This window comes from Kryptolebias marmoratus, linkage group LG4, assembly GCF_001649575.2.
Source record: "Kryptolebias marmoratus isolate JLee-2015 linkage group LG4, ASM164957v2, whole genome shotgun sequence".
Taxonomy (NCBI): domain Eukaryota; kingdom Metazoa; phylum Chordata; class Actinopteri; order Cyprinodontiformes; family Rivulidae; genus Kryptolebias; species Kryptolebias marmoratus.
Window position 1 is genome coordinate 7,727,108 of NC_051433.1, and position 17,101 is coordinate 7,744,208.

General features: G+C 35.1%; 1 protein-coding gene across 2 annotated transcripts in view; it reads right to left on the reverse strand.

Annotated features, from left to right (window-relative positions):
* The window catches only part of LOC108231675 (cadherin-22), a 136,768-nt gene that overhangs the window by 12,431 nt on the left and 107,236 nt on the right, over positions 1-17,101 (reverse strand). For both annotated transcript variants that reach the window (XM_017408903.3, XM_037975519.1), the window contains 2 exons: positions 14,873-15,009; positions 8,939-9,060 (listed from right to left, as the gene is read on the reverse strand). In XM_017408903.3, the coding sequence (XP_017264392.1) occupies positions 8,939-9,060; positions 14,873-15,009 (259 nt within the window). The remainder of the gene's footprint in view (positions 1-8,938; positions 9,061-14,872; positions 15,010-17,101) is intronic.

Sequence of the window (17,101 nt, forward strand, 5' to 3'; positions counted from 1 at the left end):
TCTTCAGATTTACATGAAGTCTATATATACAATAAACTGTAACCTTCTCACAGTCTATTTTCAACAGCCATAATTGTAACATGTTGCTCTGATGCCTAATTAATAACTATAAGATATCACATAATGCGTAGTGCTGAACAACTACAATAAACACTTTATGGATGTTTAAAACAAAAAAAAAAAACTGAAGTAGTGCTGAGACAAAAAAAGGTTGGAAACTCTACTTTCAAAGAAATTAGTTCTTCACACCTGTCAGGTACTTGGAGCTCCATCCAGCACTTCTTTGTGTGTGTGCACTCATACAATACAAAACAATCACATGTCGCAGAAACCACTATGCATCCAGTCACCTACAATGATATGTGAAAAATACAGATGAGTGGGCTGCACAATATGCCAAAACAGGACTGATCTCTCCTTCCTTATCACTCTTTGAAGCCCTGTCACTGGCAGGTTTCGTTCAGTCTGAAGGTAAAAAAAATAATGAGCCAAGAGGAGAAACTATAAGCAAAAACTTTATTAACAACTGAAGGAGGAATCTATTCCTTTCTCTGAAGACTATGAAGCAGTGAAGTTGTAGTAAGTGAGCCATGATCTCCTCTCTATGACTGTGCCCTCAGCAGGGGACTCTCAGGCAGCGACGCAGGGTGAGTGAAAACTGAGCGCTGAAACAAAGAAAAACGAGCAAGAAGAAAAGCGAGTGTGTGGGAGTTTATCGAGCACCTAGTGAAGCTCCTTCTAGCACAATCACCTAATTAGATTTCTATCTAGCAGTACCCTTTCTTGACCCCCTTAAATCTCTTGCATCGTTTGAAAGCTTGAAGGGGAGACTTTCCCAAAAGTGGAGCCCATTTGCACTAGAGGTGTCTGAAAAGTGAAGGTTGTGAGAAGGAGGCAGCTTTTTGATTCACAGCAAAAATCAACCAACCAGAGAGATAATGAATATCTAAATAAAAAATAAATAAGTAAACATAAAACAACTTAAAATATGCTGTGAAAGGTTCAACTCAAAAATCTGGAACTTACTCCTTCCAAAGGACATGTATTTTAAAAGGCATTCATTATTTTGAAAAGTGAAAGTCCTCTTTTGAAAATTCTAGCTGTCTCACTGCATTATCCTAAACTCAGGTGATGCCTGCATGGTTGATTTGTGTGGCTTTAGGGTACAAAGTGTCAATAAAATACACTATGATAATTATTGAAATGGCTGTCAAAATCACATCAGTGTGGCATTAACTGACAGAACTTTGCACTTTACCAATATCATTTTAACCACTTGGTTTTATTTCACAACAAGTTACTTTCTTGGCACAATTTATGCTAAAACTCAGACTAATCTCAGAATGAGATAAAAAAAAAATGACAGGTAGACTGATTATTTTTGAAGAGCTGGTTGTGTTTGTTTGTAAATTTGTACAACTTTGATATTAAAAACTTAGAGGTTCACATAAATCAATCTGCCCTTTTTCTGATATGTGGCCACATCTTGATTTATCCTGAAGAGTATCTCTGCCTTTTAGTGCCTTATCTGCACAAGAGAGTGATCCGCTTGTTTAAAAGATTCAAGTAGTTCTGACTGATGAGTTTTATTATCTGAATTTCTAAAGATGGACAAAAAAAGAGCATATTTTTGCCATCTAAATTAACTCAAACTTAATATATATATATATATTGGATTTTTAATTCAGTAATAACAGTTTTCTTCTTTGTATATCAGCATATCACAAAATTGGCTTGGTACAAAACTTCTCCAAGGAAACAACATCCTTGGGGTAACAGAGAACATTAAAAAATGACGTAAGTTTAACTAGTGCCACAAAAAATGTTTCAAAGACAAATTGTAAAAATAAACTATTCAATTTCAGATGAGGTTTGAACTCATGTCTCCAAAAAAGTTGTATTGTTTCAGCATCCCCATTGCTACTTCCTAATGCACAGAGACGACTGTTAATAAGGCAGCCCTCACTCTCCGCATCAAACATGACTGTGGCCAATGTGTCATGACACAGACACCAAATTACACCTTTTGCATATTTGAAAGATGCCACAGGCGTTGACAAAATAAAATTATTTTTTGTCTTGGGAATGAGAACAGCTTGTGCTTTTACAGAGCCGTGTGGGTGTTCTTTTTTTTTTTTTTAGTCTCTTTATAAACTCCGACAGGCCCAACAGTTTGAAGGGGAGGAATGCACAAGCACTAACATGGAAGGGAAGACAGAACAGCTATCAGGCTTTGGATGGAAAAGCTCAAATTACAACATTCATACACAAAAGATACAGCTTTGTGCTCTGCCTATCACATAGCCTTGCACAGTGATTTGTTTCTATATTTACAAAATGCTTGGCAAAAAAATGACAAGACAATATACAGTGCACCTATTAGCTATAACATTATGATTATCCATATTACTACGGAGTGCATCTTCCTTTTGATACTAAAATAGCTGTGACAAGTCATTAACAAACAAAAAAGAATCATTTGAGAATACCATGGAGTGTTTGTTAGGAAAATTGTAATAGAGCTCTTGAGCCCCTTTTGGTCGTGGGGAAGAATGTTTGTGGATTGGACTTCCTTCCATTATCACATCTCATCAAATTGAGATCTGGGAAGTATATTAAGGACGGGTGAATGTGTCATCCCTCTTCTGATATCTTGACCCATTCATCCACATTCTGCACAGCTTCCCTGCTTCTGTAGGGAAACGCTGTTGCCATACGGGTAAATTGTAATTTGTCCACAGAAAGAGTAAAGCCACTTTCTTGGAATGCCAATGCCATGCTGAAAAGTCTAAAGTACTATAGAAAAACAAAAGAATAACAAACACGTTTTCAGTTTAAGACAAAAAAAAAGTATTTTGTAAGAAATGTCTAGTCTGCGCTTAGGATCCACTTTAACATTTGAGAGACAAAAGGAAGCATTTGGTGAGTAGGACAGATGACTCACACAGTCTCCTACACATAAAATACTGTCTAGCAAAATTGCGAGTCTGTCTGGGATTTTTCAGCATCCGTCTTGGTCTTGATGGGTGTTTGTTTTTCTATCTCCTCTTTATGCTTATGAGGTGCTTGAGCATTTCTTACATATGTTCATGATGGGAGTAAACATTTTTCAGACAGGCTTAACATTTAGCTATCTCTCCAAGGGTAGGAGGCTGGCGGTGCTGCGGCTAAACAGAGGTGATCTGTTGCAGTGACCCACTCAGTCAGCTGTGAGACAGCACGGTGAAGCTGACAGGCCTCTGTTACCCAAGGCCATACTTAGTATTTGGCTTTCCAACCAGCCCTTTTTTCTGGGTGCATGGCACTATATGATATCTGTCCTTCTGCACTGAGTCAGATAAATACCACAAGGTGGGTGACGAATGGGTTGACGCAGAAAATTGTGTTCACGTCAGAGAGAAACAAAAGCAAAACTAATCTAATTTAAATCTATAAACAATATTTATAACACTGATATAAGATTGACATTATTTTGGCTTATTTAACTATAGCTGAGTACCCGCAGTATGAAAGAATCATAGAACAATGTCTGAAGAACCAGTGTGAAAAATGATGCAGAGCAACCTGTATGATTTCAAAATGTTTCACCATTGGTTGTGTTTGAAATACATACACTTACTATAAGATAATGAGCTTACAGGAAGTATATTTTGTATCAAGACATAAATCATTGTGATTGTTCATACTACCCTTATGTAAATAATATTTGAAAAAATAAACATGATAGCTCTGACAACATTTTTCTTTACTGACTTCAGCATTTGTAATGTTTAATAATCTAATTCTGTGTTGAAGTATTATTTGATACCAAAACCTCCATTAACTTTAGAATTATTACAAGCTATTTCCATAACAGAGTCAGAAAATAGTCATCTAGTAATATGACAATATAACTACTGTTTATGCCAACAGTTTTTACACTTGAATTCTCTCAAATCAGAACCCATTAACAATTGACATATATTACCTTTTGCTACTGAAGTGTGATCATGCCGAGAACTAGAGGTCAAACAAATAAATTCAATTCAAGACAGTGACTGAGAAGCCATTACGAACAATAACCTAATAATTTGAAATAAATACAAAGTATAAAAAATTGTCAACAAGGAAAAAAAAGAAAGGTTTTATTAGTCTGCTGATAAATGTGTTCTATAATTTAAGGATCTGAATGTAAATCTGCATTTTTCCTGTTTTTTTTTTCCTCTTTTTCAATGTTACTCAGTTTGCTCTTCTACTTTTTTAGTTGTGTTAACACTGACTCTTTGCCTCCCCTTCTGTCTCATGTCGTCAAGCCGAACGTTCTTAAGCCATGTCACAGAGCTATTATTTACTTCTCACCTAACCCTTCCGCCCCTCTCCGCATGCATTTTGCTTTTAAATACAAACAAAACTGATTGTGTTGCCAGCTTTCAAACAGGATCAAACACAACCACAGTTAAAAGGCTTAGGTAAATTTGATTTTCTCTGTGGTTCCATTAAAAGCAAGTATAAAGGCAGGAATCTGACACTTCACGAACAAGTGGAAGATAAAACAGCACGAAACAGGCCACAATGTAACACCCCTCATTAGCTTAGTAAACCCGAGTTTGATCTTTGGATCTTCTAAAAGAGTGACAGAAAAGGTTGTGAGAGTATAAGGCACATGTGTGGGTGTGAACAGGGGCCTTTACTATACTGTAACATTTAACATGCATGGGACCAGCATCAAGATACAACATCAGATAAACAAAATCAGATTAAAGATTGATAGTGTGTAAACTGTTGTTCCCTTGACAGTATGTTCTATGTATGAAATAGTAACTTTTTTCCACCATAATTATCAAGAATAAATTCCTGGTATCAGTGATGTAGTATGTTTTGTTTCCTACAAGTGAAATTCAGCCGATCTCCAACAGCAACAAGCTACTTAGGGTCTTATGTTTACTTCTCCTGTGAAAATTTTGAATGTTGAGCCGATAATTAAATGTCAATTAATTAAAACAATGACTGGTGCCGGGCTAAATGTGGGTGGGCTATAATCAATTCAATCCAATCAGACAGTGAATAAAGCAATAATACGCTGTTTGAACATCAGACTCAGTGGGTATTGGGTAAAATGTACATTCACTGAGTCCAGAGAGAAACGCATTAGGCAAAGGAGGGAGCCAGCATCTGTTTTCCAGGTAAAAGAAAAAGTGACTTAATTACAGCTATTTTTGAGAATTATTGGTGTGCCCAAGCTTCCAAACTGATTAACAACATACAAGGGAACTGGAGCAAAATTGAAGCTTATTTTACACAAACTAAATATGTTGGCTGATGCATATATCCCTGGGCTCTTTTTTGGCAGTTTTTTTTTTTTTTATTATTATTATTATTTTTTTTACAAACAAGTGCATCTTTGGAAGCTCCAAACATCAAAGAGCTTCAGCTTAACAAACAGTACAACAACTCCTTGCAGAAATAAAACCTTACATTTCTGTGATTGCTTGTAATAAAATTAATGCTAAAAGAGTGCTTTAAAAATTCTTGCAAGAAGGGAACTTTGTTCTTACCGTTATGCTCTGCAACAAGAATCAATATTTATTATTTTATGTATGAAAGATTGTCAATTTTGCTTGGAAAAAGATCCAAGTGTAATGCCAAAATAATATTTTTATAATATAGTATAATAATATTCATTGTCTCACACCAAGAATGTCTTGAGGTTTTGCCTAGGTTGGAGCCTTTTTGTATTGAATTTGCATGTACTCCTGTGGATGTGTTGATTTTTTTCAAGTTTTTCATTAGTTGTCCCTGTACTCTGTATTTCAAAGACATACAAGTAATTTATTGCATAACAAAATATCATGATAGTTTACTATTTTGGTAGTGTGTGTGTGTCTGTTTTACAACATTGCTGTGATTTAGAAAAACAGACAGAGTTTGAGCTGCAAAGACAGAAAAAGGAAAAGAAAAAAAATCTCAGTGTTTCTGGTGATGCATACATGTTTTGTGACATGTACTATTCTGCTCCAAACCGCAAACCTTAGAAATAATGTACAAACTCCACCACATAGACTTTCTAACAAAACTATTGTATGTGTATGTGAATGTTGACCAAATATAAACTAGGCAAGTATAAAGATCAAAATGTATGGATAATCGTTGTTAAACAACTTAAAAACTTTTAAAGATATTAGAAAATTTTAAGAAAAAGTAACACAATCATTAATTTATTGTCTTATGCATGAAATTCCAATCTCCTGGAGGTCAGATTTAGAAAAAAAGAAGCTTAACTAGTGCTTTACAAACCTTTAAATGTTAGTGCTCACCATGAATTACGAATTCTCAGACCATTAAGATAAGATATTTATCTTTGCAATGATTTCTTTTTACCCAAATACAGAGACTCAAAATACATTTTTTTATTGTTAATGAAAAAACAACAAAAACCACAACAGGAGAAATTAGTTTTTTTGATTTTATTTTTTTATTTTACCCAATGGTTTTCCTTGAGGCAGGAAATGAGCCTCAGAAAGCACCAGGCCCACAGCTAAAATTGTTCTGTACAGTAGCAGCTGCCAAGTAAGTAAAACTTCCCATAACACCTCATAAAAGCAGGGAATAAAAAAATAAACCAAATTAATTAAGTCTAAAAAAAAGAAAGAAAAGTGAGTTGTTTTAGGTAGAATAAAGAACAAACCTGTGGGTGAATAGATAAATAGAAACATTAAAACAGACAAAAGTAAAAATGTCTTAGTTTACTAGATGCAGTTTTGGTTTATATAGTGTAAAATATTTTACTGCCTTTTTGTCTAATGTGAACATTAAAAACCCTTAAAACATAAAAAAAAATATGCAAAGGTCTTTTTTTTTGCTGGAAGACTAATCATCTTTGTGTGATTAGGAGCTGAAGGTTAATGTGGGTTCCTGCAGATGGGAAAAAGAGCTGGGAGTGAGGGAGATCAGACCAGACAGTGCTCTACAGAGGCACAGACTGGCAATATAGCGGAGGCACAGGGGGGCTATAAGTGGTTAAGAGTCTAAGGATCAATGGGAGGAGAGGCCTGAGCCTCATTACACATGTAAATGCAGCTTCCAGCATGGAGGCCCCACTTTAAAGCCTTGCTGTTTTAATTATTCCTTTGCTCTGCCCATGATAATTGGGTCTAACTCAGCCGAAGGCCTGTTGGCTGTCTTAGGTGAATAAAATACCCTTATTACTTTGTCAATTTTTAATTGTTATCAGTGGAAAGACCTGGACCTTTCCGTTATTGTAAAGGAGCAGAGCCTTTTGTCTTGATTTTTAAGACAGATTTCCACCAAGTATTTAATTTCTCTTAGCATAAGATCTAAATAATCCAAATCAAAATGTAAAACATAATGACACACAATATAAAATAATAGGAGGCTGGATATTAAAATAAGATACCAATAATTTTTGACTCTTATGGCCTTTTTCATTCAGTGAGGAAAAACAAAGGGCATATTGTAAAGCTCAAGGCTTAACACAGTTGTTCATGCTTTGTGCGTTTGAGTAGGCAAATCGTTTGTGCGCACATGCTTCACTACAGCATTCCACTCAAGGATCTACAGCTTTCACTACAGCCATAGGTGGTGTTAATGTGCTGAGCTGTCTATTGTCTATCCAAAAGACTAGAAGAAGAAATGTAGTGCAAGTGATTTCTCATCAGGAATGTAAAAATGTTTTTTTGTGTCCTTGTAGTTTCCAAGTAATAAATTATACAAATATTGATAGCAACAAGTTTCTTTACACAATATTTCCACAAAACATTTTTTTTTCTTCACATGGTTTGACTTGCAGTTTGTCTGTTGTATCTTTGGCACCACTATTTTAGAAGGAGGAGGAGTATACAGTCAGTGTGGTCATAAAGTCTGAGCTGTACACAGTCGTTCGTTGGCGGACCTGGCAGACCTCAGGAAATAGGTGAGATGACAAATTTTACATCAAAGGCAGAGTGCCTGCAAAAAGTATGACCAAATATGTTTTCAACCTAAGACATCCATAAAGAGTAAGCATTAAGATTAGGATTGTTACCTCAGATTACAATAAAAACAGTAAAAAAAACAATTTACTTTTTTATTTTTTCACACTTTGTCAAATGTTGGTAATGATTGAGTCTCACAATGAAGCTAGAATGGCTGTATTTTTTTAATGAACCTTCATGGTACTTCACACTAATTAATCAGAATGGAGAATATAGTGCCTCTTTTTCAAAGTATTGTCTGTTTCTGTTTCACACCAGCACTGCAAATTGTGTGGCACACGCACATTGCTGGATTGCTTTGTTACAGCTGCATGCATGTATTAACACTGCTAACCCTTATCTAGTGGTGCTGCAGCAGCAGCAGCAGTTCATGCCTGCCACACCTTTGTCCAAGGCCATAAACACGACACAGAGTGCAATCAAAGATGAAAAGCTTTTACAAAGTGAAGTTCAGAAATATGACCAGATGTAATTGTTAAACATTTAATGTCAGTGACATATTACCTGGATACGTACTAAAAATAATTTCATATTAGTTCAAATTGATGAAACACATTTATTTTAGCAATACTGAAAAATGTTTGGCTCAGCTGATGTGAATATCCTCAAGTGAAAACCCAAGAGCCAAAATGAAAACCAAGACATTTAGCACATGTGACACTCATTGTAAAACTGGTCTTTTGATTTATTTCTAACAACAGTTTATGATGCTATCTATACAAGACACTGTAATATCCATTTGTATCAGGCCTTAACAAGAGGAAAAAAATATTGGCTCTTAATTTAAAAATGTATATGTGTATATTTTTGTTTACTATTGTGACTAGCACAAGATGTAAGAAATTACTTAAACCTTTTTAACCCTACATTTCTTATTTTACGTGTTCCAGTTTATTTGATTTCTGTGATTTCTTTTTGAGATTCTAAATATTACAAATAAGTTTGTTTTAAGAAGTAAAATAACATACCTGGTCTGGTTTGGCATTTTCACATATGGAGGCTTCATATGGTGTAGCCAGTTCAGGAGGATTGTCATTTACATCCAGTATCCGAATGCTCACTGGTGAGTAGGACACCATGGAGTGGTTATCTACACAAGAGTAAAAAAACAAACAAACAAAAAAACATTAGGTGTTGTGGCAGATATGCCTGTTTTGTTGAATGGTCTTCTTTGTGTGATTGCCATTCATTGAAGTACTGCCAGGAAACTGAGTGACTGAGATTCTGATTTTGGTTAGAGTTGTTCTCAAGTACAGTCAGACTAATTTCACACACATTTTTAGTCATTCAGCAATCCTGATTTACTTCATCCAATAGATGTATCAACAGGACACTTTTCACTTTCACTTTACACTTATACTTGGTTTATGTCACCTTCTTACAGTTAAATTGAACAGGTCAGCAGGGCTTTCAGCTAAACACAGATAGCAACACCTTAAGCAGAAGATAAAACGTTTCAAATGGTTAAAAAAAGACCTGACTTGGAGTAATATGAATCATTAGATAGATGTCATTAGATGCTTCTTGTGTTGGAGAGGAGATTCAGAGTTAGACACTTAAATAGCACCATAATCAACATTAAAATGGTACCAAACATCTAATTTTGCCACTTCTGTATACATCTGTTGAACAGTCTGAGTGAAATAGGAACACCTTAATAAATTGTTGGGTTTTTTTTTTTGGTTTGTTTGTTTTTTCCCTAAATAGAACAGGAAGTACAACAACACAATGCTCGCTAAAGACATTTGCCTGATGAAGATGAAATGTAAAAGTGAAGAAGATTATGCATTTAGTACAATTAAAACTCACTTCAAAATAGCTCAGTTTATCCTTGAATCCTAATTCTCTTTCCTAATTACATGATAATGTCTGACTGAGTTTCCATTTTGCTCACAAAACACTATGGATAGTTGGGTGTAAAGCCTGAGGCCCAGAGCGATGTGTGTTTGTGCATTTGGGTGTGTATGCATGTATGTGTGTGTGTGTGTGTGTGTGTGTGTGTGTGTGTGTGTGTGTGTGTGTGTGGCAGAGGGAGTGAGGGTGGGGGGGTAGTAAGAGAGTTTAAGGAAAGAAACACAGAACATTATGTGGGAGTTTAATGAGTGATCCAGTTGCTTGTAGCGCTGGTCTGGAAATCCTGGTTAATTAGAGTACACAGTCGAGGAATAAATCAGCGTGCAAAGCTATCATCACCCAGTTAACACATTTGAGTGGCACCCCACAGAAAATGTAACAACATGCCGATACTTTAAACTACCCACGAATGGGAAAAAAAATCCACATAAGTTGTTGTACTCATTTTAATTGGATCAATTTAAACTTGAAATTGCGGCCACAATAAATGTTTACACTTTTGAAAATAAATAATCAGCAACTTACAAACTGTTATAATAGAGTGAAAACACCTATTCAACATGTTTTTACTTATATCTAAGTGTTTCTCACTCACCTGTTGTCATACAATTCAATTATATTTTTGCCCTCTGTTTTATAGTAAGCACCTTCCAACTTGAATATAGTCATAAAAAGTCAGCACAGCTTCTCTATATTAAGTTTCATCTTGAACCCTCTGGTAATTGATAGTTTGATACATAGATCACTCCCTATTCATGTTTACAATAAAAACACTTTTGTTTTGGTAATTACATGGTTCAAGTGCAGGATTTCCACCATGGATCAAAAAATCGTGTTTTCTTCTGCTTCTGATTCTGCTCCTAACTGGCTAAACATCAACACTTATCAGATGTTACACACTTTAAATTTCAACTCTCAGAGAAACAATTTAAGATGCATTAGCCTTTTGCACTCTAAACATTCAATCATAAACTAGAAGGGGGAAAAAAGTTTAATTTGTTAAAACAGGTTCATTCGTGTGTGGACAAAGTGGTCCTGTTCTAAATCTGTCTTCATATAGAAAAAAATAAGTGATTTTAACAGATTATTAGTGTGCTCTGCATCTGTGCAGCACAGACCAGCTGTTGAGAATCTTACAGCAGGGAAGTCTCTTAGGCACTGCATTATGCTGACGTTACTATAAAAAAGACAAATGTACTCAACTGTGTCTGGTCTCTTCACTCAGCTGCAGGCCCAGAAAGGCAGGTGGATGGGCAACAAAGTATTCCTGATCATTCATTCATTTCCAAGCCTGCTTTAACCTGTTCAGAGTTGTGGGGAGCTTATCCCCTTAGTCATCAAACGTGCCGTTGGAGTACACACTATACGGATCATCAGTCCATAACCGGACAAGTTGTTTATTTTTATATGTTTCAAATTTTGTTAAAACAAATATAAATTATATATGTGCCCATTTTTGTTTATGGGCTTCTAGAGAGTGAGTATACTACTGAACAATAAAAACAAATATTTAATTTGAGTTGCAGTTTCAGTTTTCCAATTATACATTATTATGGCTTCTGACCTTTGTTGACAGATGTGCTTTGAGTTATGACAGCATGTACAGCATTCATTCAAACGGAACAAAAGAAACTCTGTTGTGCATATCTTGCATAAAAAAACAGCACACCCTGTTTTACACTTTAATACCAAAAAAAATCTCCTATTTTAACTCTGTTTTTATTGTAGCTATTCCTTCAATACAAAATTTTGTTTTATTTTTCCAGATATTTTTTCTTCTTCTCAGATTTCCCAACCCTGAACCTATTTATCTCCCCTCACCACATTCTAACAAGAGTCTGATTCATTTGGACTTACAGGGAATAGTGTTCAAACGGCATAAAAGTCAAACAGTCTGTGTATGTTTGCCAGACAGCAAATGCAGAAAATTATGCCGTAGAAAACATCTTTTCCCTGCAACAGAGCAAGAGATAAAGACTTTCAGTTTCTTCTGTAGGTTTTTGCCCTCAGGGTGATGCTCTTTTTTTCAACCTACCTGTCTGGGTGAAAAAGCAGTTTTGCGAGGTGGTATCATACTTGCTATCAGTTCTCGAAAATTATATGTCACTCCAACTTAACCTGATGCATTTCTATGGAGAAGGCTGCCAGGAAGTATGAGTACCTGGCTAGTGACAGTGTATTAAATGCTCCTCCTGTACTCAGGAGGCTCTGTGCTCTGTGGATGGAAGACAAGTACTACACAGATGAGAGGTTGTTTCATCTCTCATAGTAACAGTGTCTGCAGAAGTAGGTGCACACTTTAATAGGGTGAATTTGAAGACACACTGTGTGTGCATGTTAGCATATTTTTAGAAATGGCGAAATATCAGAATAGTGCCTGCACTTGAACATTTTTTTTCTGAGCCCACATACAAATGAAAAACCTGACATTTAGTTTTTCATTTTTCTGGCAGAGGTTAATCTTAGAGTGCAGACAGGAAGAACTGCCAGGAAGCTGTTGTCAACTGTCCAGTAATTGTACACACGCAACACAAAAGTTCAAAGGTCTGTAACAAACTGGGATAATTGAGGGTTATGCCACAAAACGAGAATTTAACTCTGCTCTCAGACAAGTTGACTTTGTGGCTCTTTAGCCTTAATGAGAAGAAAGACAAAAACATATATATTATGAAGAGGAGAAAGTCATTTCCTAAAAGGCTCTGTCACTTCACAAGTTTAAACATCAAAACCCCCTAACCCATCTCCACCTTTCTCGTGACCTTCGTTGTTTCATTATGTCAAATTTTTATTCTTCCTGTTTGTGTATCTGCAACTTTCAGGGCTGTATTAGCTAAAAGAGAACTAGAAACATTCTGGAAGATAATTCTAATAGCTCTGACCACTGTCTTTGTCCATGTAGTAGAATCCATGGATGGCAATGTAAGACGCTTTATCTTTCAAGCACAGGCATGTGTTTATGTCTGATTCTGAAAGGTGTGTGGCCGCTTTAAATGTTCAATTAACATTAAAATGTGCCTGTGACATAAAGCCAAGCAGAGACATTGAGCACAAAAGAACTCAAATTACTCCAGGAGGACTCCGACAACCTAATTTTGTTTTAATGTTTGAGCTGGGTGAGGCTGCCTACTGCTCAGTTTAGGCTGTATTGATTATTAGAGTAATCAGAGTGTGCAGAAATATGAGGAAAGAACAAATATGAGTAAATTTTAATTTTAATTTTGTTTATAGCATTATTTTCTCTGTTCCTCTGTGTGCCATGGCTGATCCCAGTTAGATGTAGAATCCAATCTTCTTTGCTTTCACTGCAATCCCAAAATCACTTCATCTGTATAAGATTGAAAAAGTGAGAAATACCAGGCCTCCTCCATTTCCAAGTTTACTTCTAATGGCATAGTAATAACTTCCCTGCTTCCCAAGTTATTACGTTCTTCATTTTCTTTGCTATGACAAAAGGACCCAGTGAGATGAAAAGAAAAACAAAAAAAAAAGTTCTTCATTCATTTTCAGTGTTGTGATTGGAAGCTCAAAGACTATAATGACTACATTTTCCTTCCTATATGAGAAAAACAACAATGCATGAATGGCTGCCAACAACAACTAATATTCCCAAAGAGTAATCAAAATTTACTTTGAAGGACAATAAACACAATGTAAAGGTTTTTTTATTACTTAAAAACAAAATGTCTTAAAAACAGACACATTTAAAAACAAAACTTTGTACTGAAATAAACCCTAAAAAAGGGACCGATGAGTCAAGGCAGCATTTAGGAGAATTTAAAACATTTTTTCCAGCAGAACATGTCAGCGAGACAGAGAATTTCAGTGTTATAAAGCAGCTGTTAATAAAAATCTTAAATTAATAATTATCATTTCCTTTTTCTTTTATTGACAACAAGAACAAGTTTCTCAAGAAAGCGTGTTTTTTTAAATATAATGAGTTATTGTCTTTATTTTAACTTAGAGAAGTTCATGTTCTTGTAATGACTAGAAAAAAAAAATTACATTTAAGCAAAAGACGTATGTCTTCATTAGAAATCTGTACAGTAAGGCAGGAAACTGATTCAAGTAGAAAATACTGCATGAAGAAACACTTATCATTAATCAGTCAAACACTTAAGGATCATGTCATGTGTCATTACAGTGACACTAAATTATGAAACTGTGTTTAACACATTTTTAACAGGAAGAATTGACTCTATTTGTTAAAATTGGTATTCTGCTACTTTTGGGTAGTGTATTGTGTTTCGTGTTCTCCTTGTGTTTAGTTTTCTCCCTGTGTTTTCCAGTCACTCCTCAGTTTATTCCGTTCTCTGTTCCTGCTCCGCCCATTCTCACCTGTTTCCTTTTTCCAATTGCCTAGATGTTTCTGTTTCTGTTAAACTGTCTCAGTCTTTATGAACCTTTATGAACCACTCTCCTTTGTTGCTACATCACCCTGTCATCCACCTGTAAACCCGTCTCCCAGTCAGTCCTTTGTTACCCTCTAAGTTTATTCTTCGGCAAGTCCTGTTAACATTTGTTTGCTGCCACAACAGCCTTTTTTTTAATCTACATTTCATAAATAAAAGTTTTATTCTCCTTAAGCTCCTTGTGTCTGTCTGTTAGAAAGACACGATTCAAACTCTGATGCAAATAGTTAAAGGCAAAGGTTTAAAACAGAACTTGAGTGATCAATTAACACTTAGCATATGTGTTACTAATAACTCTCAGCTTTCAGCATCCCTTGTTTTAGCTTAATATCTGTAAAATTAGCTGAATTTAAGCCATTTATCTGTTTACTGTATTCAAGTTGCTGTCCCAGCCATCTTGAATGGAGTTGGCTTTGAAAGATAATCACTTGTACATGCACACACACACACCAACACACACCTAAACATTGTCTTTTCACCTTTTAAAAGGCAATACTATTAGACAATAGTTAAATAAATAATTACACAAGCTTGTTAAATCTTTACTTTCAGCATCTTTGAGATAATTTGGGATAATGGATAAACCATATTTCATCATTGCTTTGAAAATCTATAAATTCTACTTTCTTTTCAGTGTACCTGCTTCTACAGCTTTCACAGTGATGTTGTGCCACCCGGCTGTCTCTCGATCCAAATTCTTTCCCAACGTAATGGCACCTGAGTCTGGATCAATGTGAAAGATCAGGTCCTGGTCTGTTGTCCGATCGATGGAGAACCTAAAAGGGAAAAATAATGTAAAAAAAATGTTACTCAGAATGACAAAAACAACAACAACAACAAATCAATAAATTATAAATGCTAAGAATTATACTATTTTATTATTTATTAGCTAAATAAAAAACATGTAGACTGCTTGAATGGCAGGCAACTGACCGATTGACCCACTATCTGTTCATTTTGTGTATGACTGGTTTGACTGGCTCTTCTAAACAATGTGAGAAATACATATAATTATTCATCTAAAATGACTAGAGTTGGGAATAAACAAAAAGGAGAGCATTCATTAGTGATCTTAACTTATTATTTATTTATTTTGAATTTTATATATATATATATATATATATATATATATATATAGAGAGAGAGAGAGAGACAGAGAGAGATGGTGTTGCTAGTGATTTCCAAAGAATGGTGAGACCAGAAAAAAGAAAAAAAAAAAAGCTGAAAGGTTTCTTTGTTCTTAGCTTGTCAGCCTCACGCCATATACACACAAAATAGATATACACACCAATGCAGCTGGCTTTCTCAAGCCATAATAAAGAACTATGGGCTCTTTCAACTTGTCTGGCTTCTGATAAACATGCCAACCAGCATTCTCTGTCTCTTGGGAATACTGGTTAGGTGTTGTACAACACAATGTTGTAGTAAACCAACATGGAATAACAATCAATATATAGGACATTCATTAACTTCCAAAACAGTGAGTGTGAGTGAGATTTAGCTTATGTTTCTCTTTTACTTATAGGATGACATGACTATAACAGAAAAAGACTTTGGGTGTTTAAAAATGCTTAAATGTTGTTAAAAAAGCATTGCCTATTCACACAGACACATATGCAAAAACAAAATAATGCAAACATAAATCTTTAAATTTATAATAATGCCACTGCAAACCTTGACAAAATAAGATGCATAAAACTTGCATTTTAAGTGCTGGTGCATTTATGCATCTGGCGGTGAGACTTCCACTGTGTTTTATGTTCTAAAAAGTGAACTCTTCATCCAACAAGGTGTTTATGTTGAAATATTAAAATAATATTGAGAAAAAAAAAAAGAAAAAAAACCTCAGGCTCCAGTTTTCAAGAAGAAAAACATTCATGCTTTCTTTGAAGTGTTTAATTTTTATATAATAATTACAAAAATGAATGTTATGTTTTGCAATTTTCTGTACTTTTTGGTCTTCTAGCTAAATTTCAGGATGTATACATATTCAGTATTTTGCATGATTTTTCACAATAAAAACTTAGTTCTAAAAATGCATCATTATGCTTATGTTGACTCATGCCAGAAGTCACTTCTGTAGGTGTTTTCTTCCAAGTCTGCTGTGTGTTTTGACTCATTTATCCTCATTGTTCGCTCAAATACTTGCCCATACATAATCACACAATTAGACTATGTTTGCATATGCATCACCCAGATATATTCAGCTGTAGTTGCTAAGGCAGTGGTGTCATTTTGCTGTTCTATATTACACATTGTACCTTAGATGTCATGTATTTTTAATCAAGGCAATTATGCATGTTGGTGCATCCTCTGTCAGTAACACATATACATACACACATATTCCCTATCTCACTTACAATTATTCTTCTGAGGAGATAAAAAGTGAAAAGCTGATGTTGTTTAATTTTTTGAGAATACAAAGAGTACTGTTACTTGCACTTTTAATCCATCTTTAATAATATCAGAAAAAAGGGTTTTCCTATTAAGCCCTACATGTGGATCTATAGCTCATTCAGACAGTGAGTTTTAGTTATTTTAAATGACACATGATGCTACTCTTTAACAAGTATAAACAAATTTTTGAGATCTTGTTAAAGAATAGCTGCAGCAAGTCCCGTAAACAACAAGCCCCTTCCTCTGAGTGGCAGATGTGCCTTTCCATAGCAGGATAAAATAAATTATATGATTTTTGTGACTTTTGCAGACCAAGTAGTATAATACTCAGTAAAAATGCTGCAGGCAGATGTGCTTCATTGTTGTCACTGCATTTTTCACTGCTTAATTTATGCATCATGCTGTTGTTGCAGTTTAAAAGTGTCTCAATTCTTAAGTTTGTGGTTGAGTCAACAAAAACATTTAATAATA